General features: G+C 50.8%; 3 protein-coding genes across 10 annotated transcripts in view; 2 read left to right on the top strand and 1 right to left on the bottom strand.

Annotated features, from left to right (window-relative positions):
- The first annotated feature begins 110 nt into the window (after positions 1–110).
- Positions 111–4427, top strand: RPA2 (replication protein A2). Its single transcript, XM_040086158.2, has 9 exons — positions 111–185; positions 323–435; positions 509–610; positions 683–796; positions 1481–1555; positions 2512–2625; positions 2908–3018; positions 3104–3198; positions 3811–4427. Exons 1-9 carry the CDS (start codon positions 170–172, stop codon positions 3893–3895), a joined length of 825 nt encoding a protein of 274 aa, XP_039942092.1. The 5' UTR covers positions 111–169; the 3' UTR covers positions 3896–4427.
- A 1287-nt stretch (positions 4428–5714) lies between these two features.
- On the top strand, positions 5715–11999 carry XKR8 (XK related 8). 3 transcript variants are annotated; one of them, XR_005704051.1, is made up of 4 exons: positions 5715–6010; positions 6544–6740; positions 7451–8388; positions 11890–11999. XR_005704051.1 is itself a non-coding variant. In XM_040086387.1 (3 exons), the coding sequence occupies exons 1-3, from the start codon at positions 5715–5717 to the stop codon at positions 8188–8190; spliced, it is 1233 nt and encodes a 410-aa protein (XP_039942321.1). In that variant the 3' UTR covers positions 8191–8501. The 3 variants fall into 3 exon arrangements, 1 of the variants encoding a protein (XP_039942321.1); XR_005704052.1 differs by lacking the exon at positions 11890–11999 and adding an exon at positions 9464–9587; XM_040086387.1 differs by lacking the exon at positions 11890–11999 and having other exon boundaries at positions 7451–8501.
- The window catches only part of EYA3 (EYA transcriptional coactivator and phosphatase 3), a 44481-nt gene continuing 26677 nt past the window's right edge, over positions 9429–27232 (bottom strand). For all 6 annotated transcript variants that reach the window (XM_040086382.2, XM_040086381.2, XM_040086383.2 and 3 more), the window contains 11 exons: positions 23570–23652; positions 22012–22195; positions 21060–21196; positions 19244–19327; positions 18593–18682; positions 17173–17231; positions 16044–16201; positions 14397–14511; positions 13911–14032; positions 13559–13659; positions 9429–12718 (listed from right to left, as the gene is read on the bottom strand). In XM_040086382.2, the coding sequence (XP_039942316.1) occupies positions 12638–12718; positions 13559–13659; positions 13911–14032; positions 14397–14511; positions 16044–16201; positions 17173–17231; positions 18593–18682; positions 19244–19327; positions 21060–21196; positions 22012–22195; positions 23570–23652 (1214 nt within the window). In that variant the 3' untranslated portion in view covers positions 9429–12637. The remainder of the gene's footprint in view (positions 12719–13558; positions 13660–13910; positions 14033–14396; positions 14512–16043; positions 16202–17172; positions 17232–18592; positions 18683–19243; positions 19328–21059; positions 21197–22011; positions 22196–23569; positions 23653–27232) is intronic.

The following is a 27232-nucleotide window of genomic DNA, read 5'->3' as shown; positions in this document are numbered from 1 at the left end:
CGGCCGCTTCCCCGCGGCCTCCTCCTATTGGAGGGAGCCGGAAGGCGGAGGGACGCGATTGGCTGGCGGCCGGCAGAGCGGCCCTCCCGGATTGGGCGGCAGGCGGCGGGGCGCGAGGTCGGCGCGCGGGCGGACGGGCGGCGGCGGCGGCGGGTCCCGGAGCGGCGCCATGTGGAGCGGGCACGGTGCGCGCGGGGCCCGAGGGGGACGCGGGGCCCGAGGGGCCCGGGGTGCCACCGCCGCCGCCGCTCCCCGTGATGGCGGCAGCGCCGGGAAAGGCGGCTGCGCCACCGCCTCACGGTCCCTTTCTCTCCCCTCTCAGGGAACTACGATGGCGGGTACGGCAGCATGGGCGGCGCGGGGCCCCCGGGCGGCTACACGCAGTCCCCGGGCGGGTTCGGGTCGCCCGCCGGCGGCCTGGCGGAGAAGAAGCAGGTAGGCCGGGCGGGCGCCGCGGGAGGGGGCCCGGCGCCGGGGCCGGCTCTGACGGGCACTCCTCCCCTTGCAGCGGAGCCGCTCGCAGAACATCGTGCCCTGCACCGTGTCGCAGCTGCTGGCGGCCGAGCAGGTCGACGAGTCCTTCCGGATCTGCGACGTGGAGATCTCGCAGGTGGGCGCCGGGGCGGTCGCGGTCGGCGCGGAGCCGCGGCCGGCCCGAGCAACCTTTTCTCGTGTGCCGCAGGTCACCGTGGTGGGCATCGTCCGGCACGCGGAGAAGGCGCCCACCAACATCCTCTACAAAGTGGACGACATGACGGCAGCCCCGATGGACGTCAGGCAGTGGGTTGACACTGATGTAAGCATCGGATTTGCTATGAACAGGCTGCTTCAGCAGCTTTTGAGGGCAGTGGGTTGTAGTACGGTGTCTGAACTGGAAGGAATCCGTAAGGATCGTTGATCAACACCAGCTCCCTACTTCTCACGGAGCTTTTTTAATCCAAAAGATGTGGCTTTTCTGGAAAGTGTTTTAGGGATAACGTGTCTCTGAAACCCAAGGAAGATGCTGCTGTAGCAGAGGTCACTGGTGTTGTATATTTCTGTCTGCCTGTTTAGTATAACTGAGTTCAGTTGAACAGTTTTGAGGGGGTAATCAGGCTGATGTTCAGTGCCTTACTGCAAGTTTAGCGTGAGTTCAAAAACGGCTCTGACCCTCCCCAACCCCCAACCAGATTATGGAATTCAACACCTAATTTTTTACTATTTGAGGTTCCTTTCCTCCTGTTGCACTGGGAGAATCTCTCATAAGTGGACAGAGACAGCAGAGCAGACAACTGGCTCTGACTGCTCTGAAATGTATACCGATGTTTTTATTCATTTTTTATTTACAGTTATGTTTCTCTAACTGCTCTTACTGGACATAGGAATGCCCATTGTTTGTGCTTGCTTGAGATGAGCCTGCTTTGCTAAGTTGCTTATTGTGATAATTGAGAAATGGAAACATGAACCAGCAAACCTCTCTTTTCCCCCCTCTCTGTGTTAGGAGGCAGGAGGTGAGAATGTTGTGGTACCTCCGGGAACTTATGTTAAAGTAGCTGGTCACCTTCGGTCATTCCAGGTAAGGTCATGTCAGCTGTGTGTGAAGGATTGCTGATCTGCCTTAGCGCTCGGGAGCTGCTTTGGAATATCCACACATAATTAGGCTGGTCTCTGGACAAATCCTTCAGTGTCTCTGCCAGGGTTGTGTTTAATAATGTTCTAATTGTTCCTGAATGCAGAGGACTATTTAAAATGAGAATCCTTTCAAAATTCCCCTCGTCATCGGTGTGTTTTCAGCAGAGCAGAGTTCTGGGGTGTTGGCACTGTCAAGCTTAGACCAAGTTCTAGTTCATGGGGAGACTTCTTGTAGCACTTCATGTAGCACATGTGGTTTAAATATTCAAATAACGATGCCTGTGCATTAAGGCAAGTGCAGTTAATTCCCAGGTGGTTAGAAAGAGGAGTGACTTTGTTTCCATTGTCTTTCAAAATCACTTTCCTCTCCCACTGCTTGCTTGTTCCCAGTGGGATGGGGGGAATCAGAAGGGTCAAAGTGAGAAAACCCATGAGTTCAAAACAAGGAATTCACTCCACACTTCCCATGGGCAGGCAGGTGTGCCTCTTCCTGCTCCTTTCACCAGTTTTATAACTGAGCACGACACTGGCTGGTCTGGGTTCTCCCGTGGGGTGCTGGGGTCCCAGCTCTGTCCCCTCCCAGCCTGGTGGAGCTGTGTGAGAAGCAGGAAATCCCTTGGCTCTGTGCAAGGGTTGGTGAGCAATGACTGAAACATCTCTGCACTGCCAACACTGTTTCCAGCACAAGTGCAAAACTAACCCATGCTACTGCACCCCAGCCAAAACCAGCACAAGACGTAGGTCAGAACATTTTGGATGAACTTCACGCAGAGAGCTCTCTCCCCACTGCTGTCCCACTCCTGGAGGGAATGGCTGGGTTAGCTGTTAGGCATCTTCGTGTTGCTGTGCTGTAAATTGTTTTCTTTGTTTTGTGGTTTTGTTTTTTTTTTCCTCTGAAAGAATAAGAAGAGCTTGGTAGCATTTAAGATCATGCCTCTGGAAAATATGAATGAGTTCACCACACACATACTAGAAGTTGTCAATGCACATATGATGCTCAGAAAAAATCTTATGGTAAGTACAAAGATCCTGATTCCATCGTGGCGCTTCCTGGGTGACTGGTGATCTCCCAAAGAGGGACCTTTTCTTGGGAAAATTGCCTCATTGTGGGGCTGGAACGCTTAAAGCTGGGCAGCACTGAAGATGTAACAGGAGTCCTGTCCTCCTTGGAGAGATTGTGTTGCAATCTACTTTGATAAGAAGTTTTTTTTTATTATTAGAAATAACAGCGAGTCTTTAACTCTGCGGGCTTGGGCAGCCTGGGTAACCACAGCACTTTTATTCTCGTCATTCCAGTCAGCATCAAGAGTGCCCCAGTCATTTTCCTCCACTGGGATGAGTGACATGGGGGGCTACAGAGGAGGTGGCAGCCTGCCAGTGAACGGGCTCACGGCCCACCAGAGCCAGGTGGGTGCCAGCAGCTTTTCTGGGAGCACAGCAGTGGCAGCAGGGGCTCTTCTGATGTGATGCAGTGTGGTTCTTGCTCATCCAGGTGCTGAACTTGATCAAAAGCTGCCATGTCCCAGAGGGGATGAGTCTGCAAGACCTGAAGCAGCAGCTCCACAGTATGAGTATGTCAACGATCAAGTAAGTGTGTAGAAAGGAAGGATCTATGGAAATCCAGGCAGTCCTCCCAGAGGCAGAGCACAATGGTCACAGGAGCCAGAGCTTTTGAAAGATTCACTGCCCTGAATGAGCTGTTGCCAGTTGCTTTGCTCCTTGTTTTCAAAACAAGCTGTTTATCAGTTCAGTGGTAATGCACTGCAGTGCCTCAGCAGCATTTCTCCTGTTCAAGGACTGCCTTGCTCTCTGCACACTGATAAAGAATCTAGGAATAGCCTGTTCTACTTCACTGTCTCTTACAACTTCTTCTTAAGACTTATAAAAGCAGTCATTACCTTCCGTGACCTTTGTATGTTCTGTCCCCTCTGAAGCAGAGTGCTGGGTGCTACCTGGGACGTGCAGAGTGGTGACCCAAGCAGAGTCTGAGCTTCAGGGGGACACATTGCTGTAGCTTTGGAGATACCTCCTGTGTCACTTACACTGCCCACGGGACAGAGACACCAAGAGCTTCCCTTGGCAGCTGTCAGGAGGGAACTGTGGGGATGGGGAATTAAATGGGAATTACCTGGCAGAAAGGGGGTGACTCCCTTTGCTAACATTGCTGACTGGTTACCAGCTGTGGGGTTTTTCTTCAAGGCAAGCTGTGGAATTCCTCAGCAGCGAGGGACACATCTACTCCACAGTGGATGACGATCACTATAAGTCAACGGATGCAGAGTGAAGTTCCTTCCACCTGATTTTAGTTCCAAGCAAATGTCTGTCCGTGTCTCAAGATACTTTGCTGAGCTCAGTTGCACAGAGGGTGACCTTTGCTCTCTGTGGGAGTCCTGGTTACTCGGTGAATGCCGACTCCGTGGAATTCAAGGACGAGCAGAATGTGTGTGATTCTGGTAACTGGACCTGATTCTATGCTGTGACCATGTGACTGAAAGCATAAACAGACATGGGGAAACTGAACTCCTCAAAGCTTCAGAGCTTTCACTTTCTTTTGGCTCCCTAGAGAGTGCCTGTTATAAAGAAGAGCCTCTTTATGATTTGTCCTTTATCTCTAGAGCCGTTTCTCCTAACTCAGCTTCCATTCCATTTTCTTCACAAAGTGGGTAGCCAAGAGTAAGCTTCCACTCATGTACAGCAATCATGAGAAGATGTTATTGTTTAGTTCATGCTTTTAAATCTATATTTGTACTAGAGCTGATCTTGTTACTAGAGCTTTTGAACTTTTCCAATAAAATGTTAACTTGGGGCACCTTGCATCACGTGTGACTCTACAGGCTCTTCTGCCTTGAAGAAGAAAACTGCTTGACAAAACCTGGGGATAAAAGCACAGTTCATACTTTAACTATCCTTATTTTTTTTCCTTAGCTTTTTACTTTGAAGGTTCAAACTGAAGTGAATGTCTGGATAGTAAGAAATCAATTTACTACTGAAGAAAACAGCAGGTAGCAGTGTTCCAAATAGGGCCAGAACCATTTCTGCCACCAAAAGAGACTCCCCAGGGAAGGGGTCATGGTCCAAAGGCTCCCAGAGCTCAAGAATTGTTTGAACAACACAGGGTGGGATTTATTGGGGTGTCCTGTCCAGGGCCAGGAGTTGGACTCAAGGATCCAACTCAGAACATGCTATCCTGTGCCAGAATACATGCATGCAGCAGATACTCAGATGAATTACACCGTGTGAAACAAGGTTTTAGTTTTTAAAGCATAACAGAAAAACAGGATACAGGTTGATACTGGTGGTGGATTGAGATGGAGGAAAAGGATTTGTGTTTCCCGTTTCTCTGCACCCCCTGCCTTGTTCAGGAGGCTGCCGGGTGGCTGCTGCAGGGTGTTACTGTCCCTGCTGTCAGTGGTGAGGTTCCTGTCATAGGAAACAGATCTGGCTGGTGATTGTTTTGCATTTGTAGTGGCAGCAGTTCAAGAGTCATGAATATTCAGGAGCATTTCACGTGTGTAGCGTAGGTGTTCCCACAGAAGGAACCGCTGCTTTCGTGGCGAAGGTGTTACTGAAAAGCAGCACCCAGGTCTTAGAGGCTGAACTGCACTTGCTGCCTGCTCGCTGGGAGCTGCTGTGCTGTGCCGTGCTTACTTTTTGCTGTGCTCCCACGTCCCGAGAATCCGGGCACCTCCACCCCGCTTCCTCCCGGGCTCAGACCTCGCTCGGGCCCCGGCCGTGCCGGGCAGGCGGCGGCTCAGGACTGCGTGGGCAGGGGCTGTGGAGGGACACGCGGCTCCATGCTCGGGCTGCCTCTGCCCCGGTGTAGTAGAACCGCTGCGGGGGACGTGTGGGCCCCGCGGGGCTGCGGCCGGGAGGAGCGGGCAGGGGCGGCTGCTGCTGCCCGGGAAGGGGCCGGAGCGGCCCTGCCCCTGCCCGAGGCACCGCCGGGGGCTGCGGAGCCGAACCGAGCCCCGGGCAGGGGAGCGGAGCCCGGGGCGGGACGCTCGGCGCAGGGCGGGACGCAGGGCGGGCTCTGGCAGGGGGTGGGCCCGGCCCGTGCCGGCGCCGCCGCCGCCGCCGGTTCCGGGCCGGGCCGTGGGGCTCCGATGTCTCCTCGAGCTGCCCCGCCGCGGTTCGGGCGGCTGCAGCTGGCGCTGGCGGCGGCGGGGACGGCGGCGGCGACCCTGGACCTGTGCATGGACGGGTGGGTGGCGGCCCAGTACGCGCGGCGCGGCCACCCCGGCTGGGCCGCGCTGTCGCTGTCGCTGCTGGCCGCCGCCTCCGCCGCCGCCCAGGCCTGCAGCTGGCTCTGGCTGCGCTCCGACCCGCCCGCCCTGCGCCCCGCCGTGCCCGTGGCGCTGCTGGCCGCCCTCCACTTCCTCCAGCTCGGCTTTTTCTTCAGGTACGCCAGCCCCGCACCCAGTTCCCCGGGCATCCCCCGCTCCGCCCCAGCCTCCCCCCGGGTACCCGACCCTCTGCACCCCGGGACCGGGGCTGAGCGGTGCCTCGGCCGTCCGGAGCGCCGAGAGGCTCCCGCGCAGAGCGGTCCGGCCCAGCCCCGGGCTGGAGCTGGATGAAGTGTGTCGGTGGGAGCCACCTGTGTTCCTACAAGTGAGGTTTCCCTCCGGCTCTGCTCTGTCTCCCGGTGCTGTTGCCGCACGGAGCAGCCTCGTCACGGCCTTGGCATTGAGGGGAGCAGCGGGGCCGAGCCGGGGAAAGGGAATAATCCAGGCAGGTCCGCTGGGGTCGGTGCTCTTCGCTTGTGCTTCACCCATGGCTGGGCATGGCGTGGGTGCCGTGGTGCGTGGTTTGGGCAGACGGAAGGAGGGGTTTGGACATAAATCGGTGGGATTTGTTGTCCTGTCAGGGCAGCGTGGGGAGCAAGGTGTGCGGTGCCTTGCGTGGCCCCTCACCACCAGCTGTGTCCCCACACAGGTGCCTCCATGCTCTCAAGGTGGGCTGGAGGGTGTGCTGGGCCAAGGCCAAGGAGGAGGATGAGCAGAGACACATGGCCTTCCTCTCCCACGACATCAGCATGCTGCGGCTCTTCGAGACCTTCCTGGAGAACACCCCGCAGCTCACCCTGCTCCTCTACATTATCCTGCGGACAAACAAAGCTGAGCTCTCCCAGGGTGAGGGGTCTGGGGCCAAGGGAGGGGGTTGTGGGGGTACAGGCTTAGGGTCAGAGTGGGCTTGGATGGATCAGAGAGGCTGTCCAGGGGCTGGAGGATCCAGCAAGACACTTGTAGTGTCGTTCTGCTCCTTCCTTTGACATGTCACACTATAGGGGGGACCCCTGTCCTCCACTCACATGCCCCAATGGATCATGCTGGGCTTGGGGGGGGGATGTTGAAGCTGGGGGACCACTGTGGTCATTCTCTTACGTGTCCCAGGAGAGGCTCAGGGTCAGGTGAGTAATCAGGCACTTTCTAGGGAGTGGGAAGGTTCTGATGTTGGTATGGGTGAAGCACAGGCTGCTGAGCAGGTGCTGTGGTGCCCTTCCCGGCGTGGGGAGCAGGTGTCACTGCAGGGAAATGGGGAGACCAACTATGATGGAGCCAGCACTCACCTAGCTGTGTGCGCTTCCATGTCTGGGAGATGGGCTCTGCAGAGCCTTTCAATCCCAACGCTTCTTCCCCATTTTCTGGGCAAGGCCAGGCATCCTCCTTGTCCTCAGGGAGGGCAAAAGGTCAGGGGAGAGATGCAGGTGCTCTGACCCTGACAGCAGCTGCTTTTTGACCTGGGGGAAAACTCATTTTAGAAATGGTGGGCATGGAGAGTTTTGAGCCAGGCTGGGCCTCCCCTCGGTCCCCTCTCAGCATTTTCTCCTCTGTGTTTGCAGGCCTGGGGATGGGCACCGCGTTCCTGTGCGTGTCCTGGTCACTGCTGGACTACCACCAGTCCCTGCGCTCCTTCCTGCAGGACAAGTACGAGCTGAGCCGGGGCTCTTCCGTCATCTACTTCCTGTGGAACCTCTTCCTCATCTGCCCCCGCATCCTGGTGGTCGCCCTCTTTGCCCTGCTCTGGCCCTACGGCGTGGCTGTCCACTTCCCGCTCGTGTGGCTGGCCATGTTCCTCTGGGTCAGCCTGCAGGGCACGGACTTCATGGAGTCACCGGGCGCCGAGCAGCTTTACCGGGCCGTGGTGGCTGTGATCCTCTACTTCAGCTGGTTCAATGTGGCCCAGGGGAGGACGCTGTACCGCAGCATCATCTACCACGGCTTCATCCTGGTGGACAGCACGCTGCTGGCCCTTGCCTGGCTCTGGGGCCGGGCTCCCTCTGAGGAGCACTCATACCTCCTCCCGGTGGTCGCCGCCGCCCTGCCCTGCTACCTGCTGGGGCTGGGGCTGAGGGTCGCCTACTACAAGTGGCTGCACCCCAACGTGCAGGTGCAGCAGGAAGGCAGATGCGACGAGGTGGACGCCGGTGGGAGGAGCGACGGGGTGGAGTTTCACTCGTTTTTGGAACCAGACCTCGTGAACAGGAGGATGCAGTGGCTGGCCCAGACCCACTTTGCCTTGTCTGAGCCGGAACGGCAGCAGTTCCTGAACGGGGCTGCTGCTGGGGAGTCTGCTGTCTGAGGGCAGCTGCTCTAAAGGGACATGAGGGGGGAGGTGAAGCTGTTGGTTGTGCTCCTGGTTGTGTCCCCCAGGCTGTTGTTTTGGACAGCTGGAGGGACCTGGCAGGAACCAGGGATGATGTGGAAACACCAAATGAGTCCCATGGCACTCAGCATGGCTCCCATGGCCGTACCCTCAAGGAGAGCCACGGTGTTTGTGGTGAGTCCAGCTCATTGTGGCGTATGGTTGCACTGCTGTGTCAGCTTTTCTTGTTATTTATTACTAGCTTTTTCACAAAAGAAAAATGAAAACAAGAGCACCGGTTTATTTTCTCTGTGCCTCTCCTGTGCCTGCTGCTGCCACTGCTGTGCAGAGATATGGGTGGTGGGGCAGGGAGAACTTGTTTCCTCCATGGTTGTGGCTATCTGACCTTTCTGTTTCCAGCTAGGATTTTCCTCGTGTTAGTTTTGGCATTAAGGTCAAAGCTCACCTGTTATCGTTGTGTTCAGGGAGGGATGGGGAAGGCCTGTGCTGGGAGGAGTGGCTGCAGGGTGGCTCAGGGCTTCTGGCTTACTGTGGACACCTGGTGCTCCCTTGGCTGCCATTCCCACCACCACAGCCCGGGCAGTGCTCCCAAGGCGATTTCAGGCTGGAGCTGGCCCCGGCATTTCTCAGCCACAGGCTGACGTGGTCAGCAGTGGGGTCAGTGCTGTGCCAGCTCCTGGGCACTGACACTCACCGTTCCCAGGTGCCCGGACCAGGCAGGCCCCAGAGCAGCCCCTGCCTTTTGCTGTTGCCCAGCTGGCAGCTGTGGCACATCCTGGCTGCCCACAGCACTGACCTTTGGCTCCTTCCCTCGCCTCCATCACATCCCTCCCAGCACCCATCCCAGGAGGGAACTTCCATCCCAGGGAAGGCAGCTGGATGCAGCTGGAGGAGCAGCTGAAATGCTGTTCCACAGCTGCTCCTGTGAGCTCAGCCCTGCCCAAGGGCAGCAGCACTGCAGCAGAGGGTGGGAGAGAGGTGTTGCCCTGTGCAAAACAAAATGGGAACGTTTGTTCAGGAAGCACCATGTGCCTCCCCTGGGCACCTCAGCAGTGCCCAGGAGCAGGTCCCTGCCCCAGTGGCTCCCCAGGGGCACAGGGGATCTGCACTGTGACCTGTGGCACCCTGAATGCTCCTGGTGCTGCCAAGCCTGGCTCGGGCTGTCACAGGGGCAGGGACTGACATGGGGGCAGAGAACAGGCTGAAGCACTGACTATAGAAAATAAAGACTTTATTATTTTTTTTCCAGTTCACAGGACAGATCCCATTACACACCATGAACAGGCAAAGGCCCCACAGCCAGCAGCACCTGGCACTCGCCCCTCATAGCACAGCAAGAGGTGCTGTGGGCTCCAGGGGTCCTACTCCTTCCCACCAGTGCCAGCACAGACATCTCCCCAAGGGCTGTTTGAGGCAACAAATGCTCGTGGATCAGGTGGTTTTTAAAGCCTCTGTGGCTGTGTTGAAGCTGAAGGGGAAGCCAGCAGCACCCAGGTGAGCTCAGGTGCTCTGGGCCTGCAGGATGACTGTGCTTCAGGTGTTCCCATTACCCCTGACCTGACTGTAGCTGAACTGGTGACAGAGACAGGAGAAAATCAATGCTTGGATAGAGATGCTGTTCTTGCCTCAAGAGAGACAGGGAAAGGCTTAAATTCAGCCAGTAGAGATAAAAAATAAAATAGCCAGGTCACCCCTTTATTAACAAACACAGAAATGTACCATCAACCTCCTGTTATAAAAGTACTTTACATACATTCAAGGAAACATCATATAAATACCAGTATGAAATGTCAGTGGCCGCGAGTTCCATACTCAGCTAAAATTTTACCAACATCTTAAAATTTCCTTAAAACATTTGAAGTAAACAAACACAAAGCACAGCCAGCTGCCAGGCAGCTCAGGCCCACAGGTGCAGCACCTGCTGCCAGTGCCTGGGCAAACCCAGCCCCTCTCCAGCACGGCTCTGCTCAGCTGCTTCTGATGGGAGCAGAGCACGTGGGCTGCTCGGCCGTGCCGGTGGCGGGAGGTTAAGGCACAGGTTTTAATCCCAAAGTTCAGCCAGCTGGAGTACGAGACGTGCTCCCAACAGGCTGCTGCACAGGCTGGGACAGCTCCCAGACCCCCTTACAGGAGACCTTTGGATGGGCTGAGGGATGTTCAGCATCAGCACAGACTCTTCTGTGACTACAACCGAGTCCTGATCCTCTGGTGACATTTCCAAGCCTGGGAGCACTGAGGTTGCTCCTCAGCCCAGCTCTGGCACTTCACAGGGACCCAGAGGAACTGGACTCCATGGACCCAGCAGTAAGGGAGCTGGAGCTGCCTCAGCTGCCTTGGAACAGGTGCAAACACACCTGAGCTCTCCATTCGGTGTAGACACAGAACATCCCCGCGTCCTGCTCCCCTTTCCAAACCCACTGCTGAGCACTCCCAGCACAGCCTGCTTGCCCCCTGGGCTCTGCTGGGCCAGCCAAACACCCTTCCCTCTGCTGAGCTGCCCAGTGACACCACAGAGTCCTCAAATTTTCCATGGGATGAGCAGTTCTGCTGCTGGCAGGCAGCAGCTCCCACATGGACAGCATGTTCCTGCTGCAGAGCTCCTGGGGAAATAAAGACCCAGTGTCCACCTGGGATCAGAGCACAAGGCCAACACCTGGCAAGGAGCTGAATGGAAAGCAGATCACTCCTGACTCCAGTGACCACCCTGGAGAATCAACCTTTGATTCCAATTTAATTAATCTTTAAAAAAAAAAAAACCCAAATCCAAAGGGAAACTGGAGCTGGTACCATGTGAAATAGACCTCCCAGGTCCAGTCCCTGAGCACGAGGTATCCAAACCCCGGCTCCAGGCACCTTCTGCCCCATGGTCACTGCAGCTGTCCCAGGAACAGCAGAGCCTGTGCCAAGCTGGCCCAGCAGCTCCCCCTGCACCGATGGAAATTAACCCTCAGTAATTAATGCCATGAAAGGACTGCAGCAAACACATCCCTGCCTGTACGAGCACAGCAAATGGGTCAGTGTCCTCCCTGCAGTGACAGACTTTCAGCCCAGTCTCCTAAGGGCTGATGTGGGGCTGATGACCACGACCTGGAAGGGTCTGGGGGCAGCCACAGGTCTGTCTCTGCAGCAGCAGCAGGTTCTGGGGCACAGCACACACCTGTCCTCAGGGCACCTGCTGATCTGCTGCCATCAGGGAACATGGGGGAGACCACCAAACACTGCCTGAGTTGGCACAAAACCAGCCCCTGTGCCAGCCCCAGTCCTCAGCTGGCTGCTCCTGGCCAGGGGAGCTGCAGGTCACTGACTCCAGCCTCGATTCTGAGACAGCAGCAGAAAAATCGGCATCACCGTCCCTCCCAAGTGCTCCATGCTGCCAAGTCACAGTGTCTTAGAAAATTAAGTCCCTCTTAACAAGGCGTTTGTTTTTCACTATGTAGTTAGGCTAATGCAAAGAATGTAAGAAAATTGAATCTGATTCTACTAAAAGGAACTTACAAATAGGGTCAGGAACACAGAGGTGAAGGTTATACCATAGCCAGAGCCTTCTCTGCAACACTCATGAGGATTTAGGAATTAGATTACTCCTAGTCCAGGTGAGGACTCTGTTCACATCTGAGCAGTCTGCCCCAGCCTGCTGTACCTGATGTTCACAGGCGGTTTCACTTCTCTTTGCAGGGAAAATCTGTGGGATCAGCAGTCCAGACCAAGGCTGGAATCCAGAGATCTCCTGCTGGCTGAAAGGGCTTGTGCACACACTGACTAGAAGCCACTGGGATCAACTCAGAACACCAATACTCGCCTCTACACAGAATCACATATCCCAGGAGCACTCCCTTACCTTTATATTTTCCAGTAATCCCACACTGAGGAAATAACATAAGGACATTGTAATAAATTAACTGTTTTGAACACCCAGGGAAAGGAGAGAGGACACATGTTATAGCAATAGAGGTATTTTTGACGTTTTCATTAATATTTCCTATGAAAAAAACCATAGATCTTCGGCTTTGCAAAACAAGGGAGATTTAAGCTCTGCCATCAGCGTTTTCCTATAAAAATAAAGTTTCATGTTTACTTGGGTTCTACAACTAAGCTGAATAGAAAGGAGACGGCTCTTACAAATAAATCTGCTGTTTTATGGCCCCTCCCTCTGGAGACACACGCCAGAGGCATTCAGCTGGCTCTGTAAGTCCCTTCTGCAGACAAGCTCTAGGGCTTCTTTACAGGACACCTCTGGACTTGGCAGGGCCCGTGCTCCCAAAAAACAACCTGCTATCATATTCCACTGTACACTTTGCATTAGCTATGTTTTCTTCATCAAGCTGAAAAGTGAGTCCCCAAACATGTGAGATTTCTGCTCCCCCCCCTCCCCCAGTAAGGAGAGGGCTTGTGGGAGCTGCAGTCAGGTCTTTGCTCCAAATTCTTACAGGAAGTCTAACTCAAGGGCTTGGTGAAGGGACACGAGGTCAGCGTGGTTTGTGATCCTCCAGAACGGCATGTTGTGCTGCAAAGAGAGAGGACAGTCAGGTTTATGCAGGGATTTTCAGCTGAGGTGGCAGCAGGCTGGGTAGAGCTGCAGGGCTGTGCAGTGTGGTGGCTCTGAGCACACCACTCTCAGGACAGACCTCAGCCACGTGCACATCTGTATCTGGAGCCCATCTTACGTGCACATCTGTGTGTGACAGGCTCCAGCACTGCCTGTCAGCTGCTCACAAGGGAAACCCTGGCTGTGAGCTGCTGCTGCACCCAGGACACCTGCACAGGCAACAGCTCTGGCACACGGCAGAATGTGTGAAGCCTGCAGAGTCAAGGTCCTGACAGTTATCTTTGCACTTCACCACTAATTAGCACAACTGAACAACTCATCTAGGCCTGTCCAAATCAATCAAATTCTTTGCTCCTTGTTTGTAATCCAGCCTAATGGCAGGTGCTGTATTCATCTGCTGCTGTTGCTGAGCCCTGCCTCCTCCACACTCCTGAGAAACTGCAATATCCTGACAGTCACAAGCTATGATCAGCACTACAGAACCATAGAATCATCAAGGCTGGAAGGGACCTCCGAGATCACTGAGTCCAACCTTTCAACATGCTACATCCAACGTGCTACACTGCTGACAGGGACAGTGTTATATGCAATCCTAAACAATAGTAAAATAGAAACTTTAAACACCCAGGATCCAGAAAACTGCCCATCTTAACACAATGGAAGATCTCTTGCATCAAAGGCAAACTTAGCTCCTGGCTGCCCTGGCCTGAGGAGTTCAGCCTTGGAACAAGAGTCCTTGTAGGCAAAGCCTGCCAGGAGCTTCCCTCTGCACTGCTCCACCCCTGCAGTCAGACCCACCTGCTTGGCTGCAACCTCCTCATCACGCCCGTCTCCAATCACCACGTAAGTGACCTTCTTTCCAAACCGTGACACGATCCTCTCGAAGCAGCTCTCTTTACCTGCCAAAGACAATCCCCCTGTAAGCAGCCTCAGGCAGAGAGAAACAGAGCCTGGACAGGTCCCTTCCTCCCAGTACAGAAACATTTCTTGTCTTACTGGGCAGGGAGAGCACCCAGTTCAGCTCCTGAGGCCAGAAGCCTCCACCACAGCACGGGGCTGCTCAGCTGCAGAAATGGCATTTCCCCATGTAAAAATCCCAGCTAATCCTCAGCAGATGCCACAGTGCCAGACACTTGGCACAACCTCTTACCTATTTTTGTAGCACTATAAATATTTTCAATGGGAAACACCTCGCCCAATCCATACAGAAGAACTTTGGCAAGAGCTGGCATCAGTTGGGTGGTTGTGATCAGGATGTTCTCACAGTTTTTTCTAGAAGAAGAAAAACACTTGTAACAGCACATCTACAGGCAGTGGTGCCAGGGCTGCTCCAGCCAGTCTGATCAGATTCCCCAGGTGCCATGTGCTTTGCTGTTCTGCTTGCAGGGGGCGTTTTAGGACAAGGTTTTGCAATTTTTGCTTTGCTTCTGGCAGGATTTCCTGTCAGAAAAACCATTTGGTGAGCGTGGGGAACCTGCTAACTACAGCAGAGAAACAGGGGTGGAGTTCTTGCCCTCAGTCACTTGGCACCTGTGCCAAACAGCAGCAGTGTGACAGGGGCAGTGCCCAGCACAGCGCTGCACGCGAGGGTGAGAAAGGGCTGAGAAAGCCTCACAGGCACTTCCAGGCTCCATACCTGGACTGGATGAGCAGCAGGGATTTTAATGCCGTTTCCAGCCAGGAATCTGTCAGCACTTCTATGTCGGTCCTCAGTCGCTGCAGAGCTTCCCTCTTCTGCGGGCTAAGCAGGCCTGGAAGGTGAGGAACATGTGTTTGCCAAAGCCTGACTCGGGGAGGGCTGTCCCCAGTGCACCAGCTGCCTGCTCTGCAATAAATAACTGAACTGAAGGCCTCTGGAAGCTGTTCTGTCTCAAAGCAAGGAAAGAATCCAGCTCCCAGTGACAAGAATGAGCCCAGACATCCATCCAGGAGCCTGACTGTGAGGAACTGGGCAGACACTTATCTGCAATTATTTCTAAGCATTTCTCAGGATACAGGCAACCAAAGGCACTTCTCTTGTACAAAGCACTCGCAGTAGCAGGGGTCCAAGGCACAGAGAACTCCTACAGTCTGACTTTCTGCTTTCCAAGCACTCTTTCCACTTTAAGCCCCTCTACATATCTTTTTTGATTCTCCCCTTTTTTTATTCTCCCCCCTTCTTTTATTCCCATGCTTGTAATTGCTTTTAGATTCTCTTCAAGTCTCCAGTTTTGAATTAAAAGCAGACAGAAGTGGAGCCCATTTCTGCTCCTGACAGTAAACACAGCAAGAAAGGAGCACGTGGAGCCTGCACATCTCCCCAGTTTCCATCAATGACATAAGAACCCTCCTCACTCCAGCCTTCTGTTACACCAATTCCCTTTCACTGAGGCCACAGAGGGACCCACAGCAGGCGGCACTGATAGCTACTCCATCATTTCCACAGGTCCCTGAAAACCTCTGCATCCAGGTTTCCCACGAGCAAAATATGAAATCACGGTCTGATCCCTACAAGAAACCAGGTAACTGCAGCACACTGAACTGCACACCTATACTGGCAGATTTTTAAGGCTGAAGGTTGTAGCTTTGAACACTTTGTTTTTAGAAAATATGTCCCAAGAAAACATCTGTCAAGGTTTTATTGTAGGCAAAGGGTACCCAAACCCACAACCAACCTGGCCAAGTCACCCTACCAGGTGAGCTGCTCCAGCAGCGTCCCCTTGCCAGGGATGGCAATGCCAAGATTCACTCAACAGAAAATTCATCTCCATTTGCTCACTAGGGTTTGCACGATTATGACTGCTTTAGAGTTGAAAGGGAAGCAAAACTAGGCAGCTTTAAGTGACTTTGTGAAGAAAAAGCAGAAAAGTCGTGTCAGACTGTGGGCCTGACAGCCCAGGGGTGAGCGCTGTATTTCCTGACAATGCCATGACCAAAGGCAGACTTTGTGGAAACATGAATGAGCAGCAGGGCAAATGAGTCATTCAGGCCACTGCTGAGCAGAGTGCCAGGCAGCCTTTCATACCAAATTAGCAAAGGGATACCATCTGCACCAACACTTTTGCCTCTAGGACTGAGTGACCATCCTCATCTCCACGATAAATCCCAGCCTGCACTGGCACACTGTTCCGTTTTGGAAGATGCACCCTCTTAGATTCCATGGAAATTTGATCCCAGTTAGCACTAGGAGAATGCTTTACTTCTCATGTCCACACATCAGGAAAGCCAAGGCTCTGAGGAAGGACGGAGTCTGGCCCCACAAGCTCTGTTCAGTGCTCAGACCTCGGCGCAGGTGACCACTCACCTCCAACGTTAGTTCTGTATTTGTTGTAGATCTCGCGTACCCTGCGGTAGCGGAAGGCCAATTTCCTCATCCAGTCCACTCCTTGCACGCCCACCGAGGAGCTGTGGTTTGCATTGCTCTCCGAGCCACTGAAGCCATCCGTGGAGAAGTTGTAGTTGCTGTTCCAGGAAAGCAGCGGCGTTAGTTGTGCCACAGCAGCGGAACCACTGCGGCACTGCTGGTGGTGCTGCCAACGGCAGCGCTGGCAGCAGCTGGAGAACACCCCAGAGAGGAGCTGCACAAATGTCTGGAGAGCAGAGCCTGGCTCCTGTGGGAATGCTGACATCCAACTACAGCTGCTGCACTGATACAACTCCTTTCATATCCCCCACTACAAAACCTTCCTTTACTTTTTGGCTGCTCACTCCTCTGCCATACGGAGCATCCTTCCCACTGACCCCTTCCTCATCCTGCAGCAATAAACCCCAGCACAACATCTTCCCAACAGCATCCGTGCCTTTCCATCACAACTGCAGCTCCACAAGCAGATGAGCTGCTTCACCAGTTTGTGGCTGCAGGAAGCACGTCCTGCTTCACCACTTTCCCTGTATTTCTTTCTCCCTGACAGATCTTTCCCAGATTTTTAGTGAGCCAGTTCAGCTCAGTAAATAAACCTACCACCCCCTGTTTGATAGTGAGCACCATAAACTCTCAGAGGGATGCAAACCACAGGGGGACTTCCAAAGGTCAAGATCATGGAATCACAGGATGGTTTAGGTTGGACAGGATCTTCAAGATCATCTCTCTCTAAACCTCTGCCACAGGCAGGGACTTTTTCCACTAATCTAATTAGAGTAACCATTAGATTAGGTAACTAATCTAATGCTGTCATCACGAGATCTGAAGCGTTGGTTCTCCATTCCTCACTTGTCATTGAGCACAGAGGCAGCACTCAACAGCAGACAATTAATTCACAGTATCATTTCAAAACTCTTAATGCTTTGTAGGTCTTCAAATAAGCAAAAAAACACTGCCAGGTTTCATCCCCTGCACAGTGCTGAGCTCCATCCCTTAACCCCACCTGCATCTGAAGTCTTCACAAAACCTGATTACATCAGCAATGCATTTCCTGCATTCATCAGTACAGCACCTTAGATCTTGGCCATTGTCATCAGATGCCACATCTTCTATGTGTACCTGGTCACACTCCTGTTAAAGACAAAAAAAACCCAAAACAAAACAAAACAAAACAAAAATAAAGTCATGCTGTGGTAATCCAGAAACACAGTGACATTTGCAGATTAAAGAAACTGTGATAGAAACCAATCCCTTCACACTCCCCAACAGCAACAAGCCATGCCACACTGCCTCCAAAAACACACAGAGCTTTCACTAGCTGCCAGTATTGGGTTTTACTTCCCAGCCCCTAGAAGTCCTTGCCCAGCCTGGGATCTTAAGTACCAGAAAGGATTGAAAAAAGCACATTTCTATGGCATTTTGAGCTGTCTACAAAAAAAGAACTTCAACATTCACTGAACAGGTTGGACTCAAAGCTCACTTGTCACTTGAAACCCTTCTGCCATTTCAAAAAAAGCAAACAAAACGAAAATACCCCAAAAGCACGTTATCTGGTCAAGCATTGCTATTCCATTTCCTCAGCATGGGTCAGCAGAGCCACAGCAGAGTGGTGGCACTGCAAGGGCTCTGGTGCTTAGTGCAGCTGATTTAACTCACTAACCAACACCTACAGCAGTACATTTCTGGCTGAGCACACAGCCAACACATCAATGAGTCCCAGCACAAGAGATTGTTTGGCATTTTCATTTGGTTTGGGGTTTTTTTGTTGCTTTTGCTGAGGCAGGGAGAGAGCTCATTACCACCTTTGCAAAGTTCACTGCTGCTAGTAGCCACAGCCCAAGTGGAAATATCATTTAAGTCTCTCTCTGCATCAACAAAACCACCTTGTTTTTCCATGATGTGTATCAGTGATACACTTACAACTAACTGGTCCCTGTTCATATTCAGCCTTCCTAAGCCTTCAACTAGTGCTGTCAATTCTGCAAATTACATTGAGCGGAGTTACATCAAAGACAACACAAAAGAAAAAAGGAGGGTGTTGTGGGCTCTCCATGGGGGCAGCCTGCTTGTCTGTGCAGCATGTCCTTCAAAGCTGCTCCACAGCCAAAGTCACCTCCTGCACTCTGTCCTTGGCTTAGTCACAGCCCTTGAGAACTGACATCCTCAAAACTGCCTTTTCCTCCCACCTCTGGTCTCCATTTCAAAAGAGGACCAGTGAAGCAAAGTGCTCACCAGTCCAGAAATGCAAATACAGGACGGATCAGACATAATTTCTTTTTATCTGTATGGGTTCAAGCAAAAACCCAGCAGAAACTGAGAGAACCCCTGACACTAGAAAGCTGCAGAACGCCTGTCTCAGTTATCAGCCCTGATCTGACCATGATTACAACAAGCAGTAAGAGGCTCTGAAGCACAGAGCCCTCACAAAGAGTGAGGGGTAATTCTGACATGGTAACGTGGAGTTCTGCCTTCCAAACACATTTGCCACGTACCTCCAAGTCATTGAAAAACAAGTGAGTATCAGCAACTTCAAAAATCATCTCCTCCATGGACAGACCCGAGCCAATCACTAGAGTTGGATCCTGGAAAAACACAAAAAGAAAATGTAAATGCACTGTGGATCCGGGCAGAAGGGAATTGTCATAAATCTCTCATCAGTTAAACTGCACAGAGTTTTCCACCATATACCAAACCTGGCATAATTCCAGCTACATTCAATGGTGTGAACTACAATTTCCCTAATATCTTAAACAACTCAATTAAAAAAACCCAAAAAAACCCAACACTTCAGTGCTCCACAGGAGAGACTGATACATTTTCACAGCACATACAAAACATTCCAAAATGTATTTTAAAGGAGAAAAAACACTTATTTTCCCTATGTGCAAGGACCTCAGTTATTCCCAGCGAGGACAAAACCAGCTTGACAGACTTGCATTGTAAGAAGGGACATGTCGGTGACATCCATGTCCTAGCTCTGTATAAAGCCAAATTTAATTCTTTCCCTGCCCCAAACTGCCAACAATTTAAAAGTACCACCACAGAGAGTTAAAAAAAAATCCCAAATTATTCCTTTTCCCAAGACTAACATTTAATTCTGCATGACAGAAATTAGTTTTCTTCCATGGAAAAGGCAGTATTACCTTGCCATATTTTTGAGCATAAGACCCTGTGAGAAGAGAATGGAAGATGATGATGGTCTCATCCAGGTCCCAGAGAAACACCCGCTGGAGAGAGAACAAGAGTGGGTTAGAGCTGAGATATTCCAGGCACTGAACTGCAATAAAGGAAAAAGTTTTAGAGTTAATTTAGTGGTTAGCTGCAGTATCCTTTTAACATCTATAAACTGCAGTTGTCGTCTTACAGGCTGACCACATTCAACTCTTCAGTTTATTGCAGTGGAGTTTACTTACTGCCACAGAAGCACACACTCAGGCTATGGCAGTTTGGTCAAACTATTTCAAAAGCTTCTCTTGCTTTTGTAGTTATAAAAGTAAAGCTTAGAGCACTAATGAAAATTTTAGAGCCCTGCTGAGGTAAAGTGTACTTGCTGTGATCTGGAGAGCATCAAGAACGAGCCCTTGGTGTTTGTCAGAGAAACCTTTGTCATAAATAAGGCAATGAGCTGCCATGAGGAATGGCAGAGTTTGGGTACAGAAGGACTTTGACATTCAGAGCTGGGCCAGGATGTGGGCTGGAATAACCCCTCACACTAGGCCAGGCTGAAGGAACTGGGGGGCAAACTGGACACCAGTACAAGCCAGAAGCACTCCCTCCCTGCGGGTGAGATGACTTTCCTGCTGGAGTGTGCCACATGCACCAGAAAGGAGGTGCTGTCTCAACCTACTTGGCACTGGCAAGGTTACCCCAGATTGCATCCCTGGTCCCAGAGATCTGTGAGGAAATGAGAATTTCCAGCAAAATGCTGTTGAGATAGTCAGCAGCCCACAGCAGAGGCTTATCTCAGCAAAGAGGAGACATGGGGACATCTAACAGGACACCACAACTAATTGAAAGGCAACTGCAAAGAAGACAGAGACAAATTCTTTTCAGTAGTGGCAGATGGAAAATCATTGGGGAAGAAGAAGGGGGAATTTGCAGCATGGGAGATTTCAACTGGAGACAGAAAACCTCCTTCCCTGGGTGGATGTGGTAGTGCTGGGACAGATCACTAGGTACAGGATCTTCAGCCTCGGAGGCTCTGGTGGCTCAGACAGACAAAGCCACAGTCCCAGTGCTGGGGACAGCCCTGCTCTGAGCATGAGCCTGTAGTGGAGACACCAGGATGTCTCCTCAAGGACACCACTAGGATTCCAAGATGTGTTTAAGTGATGTTTTGGGTCTGAAAGGGACTTTGAAAACCATCCAGCTCCAATCCCTCTGCCATGGGCAGGGAGAGTTTCCACAAAACCAGATTGCTCCGAGCCCCATCCAACCTGGCCTTGGACACTTCTCCAGGGATGAGGCAGCCACAAACTGCCTGTGCCAGGGCCTCCCCACCCTCACAGGGAAGATATTTTCTCCTAATATCTAATCTAAACTTACTCTCAATTTGAATTCATGGGTACAGACCTTTTACTAGAGCCTGCAGTGATAGAGCAAGGGGGAACAATTTTAAACTCAAAGAGAGTAAATTTAGACTAGATGTAAAGAAGACGTTTTTTATAATTAATGTGGTGAGGCACTGCCACATGCTGCCCAGAGAGGTGGTGGATGCCCCATTCCTGAAAACATTCAAGACCAGGTTGCATAGAGCCCTGAGTGACCTGACATCTGCTTGAAGATGCTCCTGTTCATTGCAGGGTGATTGGACTGGATGACCCTGAAAGGTCTCTTCAACCCAAACCATTCTATAATCACCTTCCATTTCCATGGGGATGGAATCAAAAAAAGGGAGGAGAATTTTCACTGCCACACTGTTCTGCAATGCTACCTGTAGAAAAGAAGATCAGTACTTACCTCCAGTTCACTGTCCTGTGAGGAGGAGGTATCTGCTTTCCTCTTCCCTCTGTTTTTCCCAGGGATGTTTTTTCTTGCTTGCTCATCTAACTCTTTACTTGCTGTTGCTCTTGGTAGCAAAGGACTTGTGGATGAATCTGGAAGAAAGAAATCAAACAGCTCTATCCCCTTGTGTCTCCAAACAAACACCAATACAGCATTGGCCACAAACCATCTTAGTAAAAGCTAAGATTTTACTGTACTATGTGGATGCACAGTAGTGGAACCCTGATTAGAACATAAACCACAATTTCTTTGTCCCATCATTTCAAAACAGCTCCATCTCCTCAATTCAATCCCCTAGAACACAGCTATTGCAAGAGCTGCTGCCTGCAGAGCAAAGCCAGAGCACAGCACCCTCCACCCTAAGGCCTGGAACCCTGCAGCCATTTCACTACCCTGGAACTACTCCACTACTCAACTATATCTATTTTATTTAACAGACAGTTGAATATAAAAGAATAACAGCGATGATGTTGGCCCTGGAGACACAACCTTGGCCAAGCAGCACGACCGTGACCGACAGGACATGTGATGGTGCCTGTTGTGCTACTGGTAAGAACACCCTAGGGAAAGAGCACACCCCCTCCTGCAGCCAGGTGTTCAGAGCACTCCCGCTCCCTGGGGCACACAGAGTCCAGGGTAGGTGTTCTGGGATGGCAGCAGCAAAGGCTTCTGATACATAAATTTGGCTGGCCCACCGTAACACTCTGCACACCAGTGAGGCCAGGGTGACAAGGAAGGCAAGTGTCCCACGAGGCCCAGCAGGAGAAGATGCTGCAGGTGCCTTTGGAGCTGTCTCCCCACAGCTGCTCCCTGCACAGAGGTGTTTTACAGACCCCTGCTCCCTGCCCAGAGGTGTTTTACAGACCCCTGCTCCCTGCCCAGAGGTGTTTTACAGACCCCGCCTCACCGGAGGAAGGTCTCTGCACCGCCCGTGCTGCCACCAGGGCATTTGGTTTCTCCTCTGGGTACGTGGTGCTGGCTAATGCCAAACTTTCCGTGTTGCTGTCTGCTGGTGGCACCACTCCAAAGCCTGAGCTCGGGTAACAGGTCTGGTACTGACTCTGGCCAAGGATGGTGTACGTGGGATATTCCTGTCGGAGGAAAGAGTTAGCGATGGTAAGATCCCACACCCAGAAAACACTCTGAACCAGGATGACTTTTGTATTAGAATATCCTGTCCAAGAAAAATCCCAGCAAGAGCACAGTCTGACTTTATGGTGTTTCATTCTGCATATGTAAGACATCCCCAAAAAGGGCTGAGAGCTCTGGCTGCCCAATGGCCCCTGCACAGGCTGGTTTTGCAGAGGAGACCAGTGATCACAGGGTATTCATCTGCTTCCAGTGTCTGCAAAGATTATTTCATAATTAATGAAGTGACAGTAACAGGGGAGTTGAGTGGATGCCAAGACATCAGTGCACTCTGTGCTCTGGAACGTGTGGTTTTGTCTTGCATTTGACTTTCTGCCTTTGACAGTGACAGAAAGTGACCTTGGGCCTCATTGAGGGCACAACTACAGAATAAATGCCCTTACTCATGTCCTGACTTCATCAAGCAATAATTCTGCATACTGGAAGGTATCCATTTATAAAAACTACTTAATTCATTTAGGAGACCACTCAGCACCTGGAGCTGTGCTTGAGGATTTTAACTTCTGCTACTGACAGTAAAAAAAGCAGCAACTCCAAATGTCACAACATCACACCACTCTGATCCACTCTTGATTCCCTTGAAGAGCAGCTTGTGTTTGTCAATCAGGTACCTTGGTCTGAAATACTAAAAGAAAACCTTTTTTTTCCCCTTATGGTTCCAAACCAGTTTATGTTTAAAAAGCAACAGCATAAGCACAGAAGGATTTTTGCGCACCCATTTTGTGCATCCATTGCACCTTCCACACTCCCTTGTATTCTCTTTCTGAAAAACTGGACACTGAAGGCTTCCTTTGTATATCCAAGTACTCAGAATGGCAGTTAACCACCCAGAGAGGAGAAAGGTAGGGGTAAATGGTCTTTGCTAGCTTGCAGGGCTGCCTCATTTTGTTCTAGTCTGCCATCAAAATGCACACCTTACTTTATTGGGTTGGGGTTTTGTTTGTGTACAACCTCATTTCCTATTTTTGCTGAGGGAGAACAAAGGCATCCAAAAAACATCCACCTCTAATCCTCCCTGAAGGTTTAGTTCTCAAAATGGATGAATTGTTTCTTCCTCTCTTGCAGAGATCTCAGTTTTAAGACTCACAATTTGCAGCTTGGAACAGATGAAACGAGTTTGTTGCAAAGGCCAAAGGGAGAAGCACCATGGTCAAAGAGAGAGCAGGAGTGATTTGGCGACTTTGATTTACACACTGAGCCCCACAACTCCAGTACCACTGTGCTCCATTTGAAGTGACATTTCCGTGGTAGTTTTGAGCAATGTGTTAAACAAAGGTAAAGGAGATGGTGCACATAAATTTACCAAGAAGTTTTACCTGTGAGATGCTGGCTACTGCTGATGTGGAAATATTGACAACAGTTGAGGATGTAGAGACTGGACTGGCATTGGTAGTTGATGCTGCAAAATTGAGAATTATTTCATTAAATATTCTAGGAAAGCATAAGAAACGAGAAGTTGTGAAATAAATACTTACTAGGAAAATGTGCAAGCATGTGTGCTTCCAGCAGCACTCACTACTAACAGCCAAAGAAGGACTGAGGTGTATTTTGATACCAATCACATTTCAGTTGGGTTTACAGGAAAGGAGAGCTGGTACATCTTTAAAACAGTCCTTTCAAATGGTTCAGGAACCTTTTCCCTCAGTGGTTGCTAAGCAATCGGTGTAGAATTAAAAAGGTTTTACATCTTTACTACATATTTTGATAAGACAACAATCCCATTCTGATGATCAATCAGTAGCAGTTGAAAATGGATCAGAATAAATCGAGAAAAAAGACATGTATGTGTTTAAATCAGTTCTGTTAAAAAAATAAACCTGCATCTAACTTAGCATTTTTAGTCTAATTAAATTTGATATTTAAGGAAACATTAAGAATGTTTCAAATAGCAGAAAAAGTGTTTCCTGCTGGAGAAAATGAGCACCTCTCCCAACATCCCTGCATCTAGAAATGCTTTTTGGATGTGACTTTCTGAAATAAGCTGTCACCAGCTCACAGGACGAACTCTTAGAGATGTGTAGTTGTCAGTACCAACTTGTTTCATAAGCTTCATGTCACTGCATTCAGTTCTCCCAAAACACGGAAGAGGCTGCTAGAGCAGCACCCCCTCCTTTAGCAGGTTTGGGGGGGTTGCACACAGAGCCACTCCATTAAACATTCCTCAACATGAGGTTTCGGGACTCACAAGGATAACAACAAGTAATTAAATCAGCAGGAACAAAACCAGATGCCACCAAGAACTATTTTCTTGTCTAAACCACTTTCCTCTGCACACAAATAAAACCAAAACAGAAAAAAAAAAAAAATCACATTTAGATGCTTACGTAAAGAAATTGCAGAAATTCACAGTATCTCTACTTAACCATCACTCTGAGAAAAAACCCTTATTTTCTGCAAATACCACCATGAAGAATTCACCCCAAGAACTCAAGCTTCTGAAGGTTTCAGTCCTGCTGCCCCAGGGAAAGGGACCCACCAAGAGCTCCTAACGAGTGTAGGTTGTGCTATGGCAAACACCAAAACTACCTGGTGCCTCCTGGATAGAGGAATGGATCCAAAATATGCCTCGAAAAAGTTAAGAAAACAAAAGAAACAGATCTTAAGAGATGTGTAGAAATACACAGTATTTACAGATGAGAAATAGGAAGAGTGTCACCTCTGTGGAAGCAGAAACAAAGGGAAACAGTTAGCCCCAGAAACACTTAGGAAAAGGCAAAAGGGCTGCACTGAACAGCAATAATGGCCATGAAGACACTCCACAGAGACTTGGAGCCCAGCTGTGAGAGCCAAGGAAGCTGTCACAGACACTTCTCACAGCAACTGCTCCAAAACAGGGGGCAGCTCCCAAATGAAGCTCCTTCCAACTACACACTATGGAAACTATCAAGGCTGTCATCACCTTAAGAGAAAGTCCCTTCCTAGGCCCCTGTGAAGCCCAGCTCTCCAGAAGAGAGCCCCTGCTGACTGAACAAACCTGCCATGCAGCTGGGGCACAGCAGCTCTCTGGAGGACAGACTCCTACACCACTGCTCTCGAGATATGGAGAGGAAACAGAAGGTGATTCTTATCTGTAATGCTCTGCAGAGGCTGCTTCTCCACTGAGACTGATTACAGAAGTTAAGAAATGAGAAAAAAGATTTCAAGGTTTGGCATTCCCTCACATGAACTTCACTGTTTATCTTAACTCTGATCTCCCTTCAACAGGTCTTTGTAATAATCCTGTATCTAAACAGTGCTACATATCAGTTTATTTCAGTTCCCACCACACGGATGAACCAAATCTTTCTGCACTGGGGGCCACTTCCTTTTACCTGTGAATGGGCCAGAACCATGCAAAAATATTTGGCACGAATTTGCCAAACATGACTTCAAGGGCTGAGGTTTAAAGACCAGCAAACACAAGTACTGCATTAAAGATGCTGCGACTCTTTTCCTTTCTTTATCCCCCATTTCAGACCTCACCCTCAGACTTTACATCTCTGCCTCCCCTATCTTCTTAATCCCAATCTGCTTTGCTTCAATCATTTCCGAAGAGCCCAAACCAGAACCACGCACTGAAATTCCCCTCCAGTGAGTCAGCATCATTGTACAACTGTGTCTCACCCTGCTGATTTGAGTGGAGAGAAAACACAGATATTCCAGGGATTACTACTGAAACAACTCTGTCCATCCTTCCAGCTCTGCTCTCCACCACCTCCCTGGCACCAACCCCTGTACTGACCTGACTCCTTGGTGGGCTGCTTGAGAAGGAAATGTAGGAAATCTGAAAAAGGAGAAGTTTCCCGCGTGTCTGCAAAAAGTTTTTCCAAAAAGCAACAGCATTTGCACAATTGGAGTGACTTTTGCACACTTTGGGGTGACTTGTGTGCACTTTCAGAGGGCAGCCTGAAGGGAAACTTCTCACATCACACATCCTCCCAGCAACACGGATTAAAATCTTTCTCCTGTGTGAAAGCCTGACAAAGCTGGGGTTGAGCAGTTTGCAGAAGAGAAGACTCCAGGGAGACTTCAGAGCCCCTTCCAGCATCCAGAGGGGCTCAGAGAGAGCTGGGGAGGGACAGGACAAAGGGGAACGGCTTCCCACTGCCAGAGGGCAGGAATGGATGGGATATTGAGAAGGCATTCTTGGCTGTGAGGATGCTGAGCAATGATGTGGTTGCCCCATCCCTGGAAGTGTCCAAGGCCAGGCTGGACAGGGCTTGGAGCAACCTGATCCAATGGAAGGTGTCCCTGCTCATGGCAGAGGGGTTATAAGTAGATAATCCTTAAGGTCCCTTCCAGCCCAAACAAGTCTGTGATTTTATAATTCTTCCACAGAGCAAGGCCTGACATGGGTCTGTCACCCCACCAACCCCACCTGCGCCCCATGGGACACCCCTGTGAAATCTGGCAGGGGTCACTGAACCATTCCTGACCCTTGGCAATTAAAGCTGGTGCTGTGAGACACAGTAAATCATTCTGCTGCGAAGGAGGGTTAGGCTGGAAGGAAGGGAGAATTGCCAGTATTGCTTTCCTCGTGTTATGAATGTGAAAAGTGAATTAAGGATAATATCACACTGGGCCACTGACTGTCACTAATGCAAGTTGAGCAAGTACCATGACATACCACATGACTTTCCTCCACGAGAGATGTGCTAAAACCCACTCACTGCTCATTTTAAGAATCATCCTCCTTTTCTTGGCTCTCATGAGACCACATGGCATTCAGTTTGGCCCCTCAAGCACAAGAAACACGTTGATAAAATTTGGTAAGTCTGGTAAAGAGACGCCAAACCAGTCAGGGATCTGGAGAACGTGCCCTGCAAGGGGCATTTCAGGGCAGGAGGACTCTCCAGCCAGGAGAGGAGGTGGCTTTGGGGACCTGATGCAGCCTGCTGGCACCTCCATGGACATTAGTGAGAGAACAGACACACTCTTTTTGCAGGTGGTGCAGCAGCAAGATGAGAGAAATGGTCAGAACATGAAAGAGGGAAAGCTCT

The sequence above is a fragment of the Hirundo rustica genome, chromosome 25 (genome assembly GCF_015227805.2).
Source record: "Hirundo rustica isolate bHirRus1 chromosome 25, bHirRus1.pri.v3, whole genome shotgun sequence".
Taxonomy (NCBI): Eukaryota; Metazoa; Chordata; class Aves; order Passeriformes; family Hirundinidae; genus Hirundo; species Hirundo rustica.
This window is presented reverse-complemented; position numbering and strand designations above follow the sequence as displayed.

Coding starts and splice junctions, on each gene's coding strand:
- RPA2 (XM_040086158.2), top strand. Junction 611..682: donor GCGACGTGGAGATCTCGCAG/GTGGGCGCCGGG, acceptor CGTGTGCCGCAG/GTCACCGTGGTGGGCATCGT. Junction 3,019..3,103: donor TCACGGCCCACCAGAGCCAG/GTGGGTGCCAGC, acceptor TTGCTCATCCAG/GTGCTGAACTTGATCAAAAG.
- XKR8 (XM_040086387.1), top strand. CDS start 5,715: ATGTCTCCTCGAGCTGCCCCGCCGCGGTTCGGGCGGCTGCAGCTGGCG. Junction 6,011..6,543: donor CAGCTCGGCTTTTTCTTCAG/GTACGCCAGCCC, acceptor GTCCCCACACAG/GTGCCTCCATGCTCTCAAGG. Junction 6,741..7,450: donor CAAAGCTGAGCTCTCCCAGG/GTGAGGGGTCTG, acceptor CTGTGTTTGCAG/GCCTGGGGATGGGCACCGCG.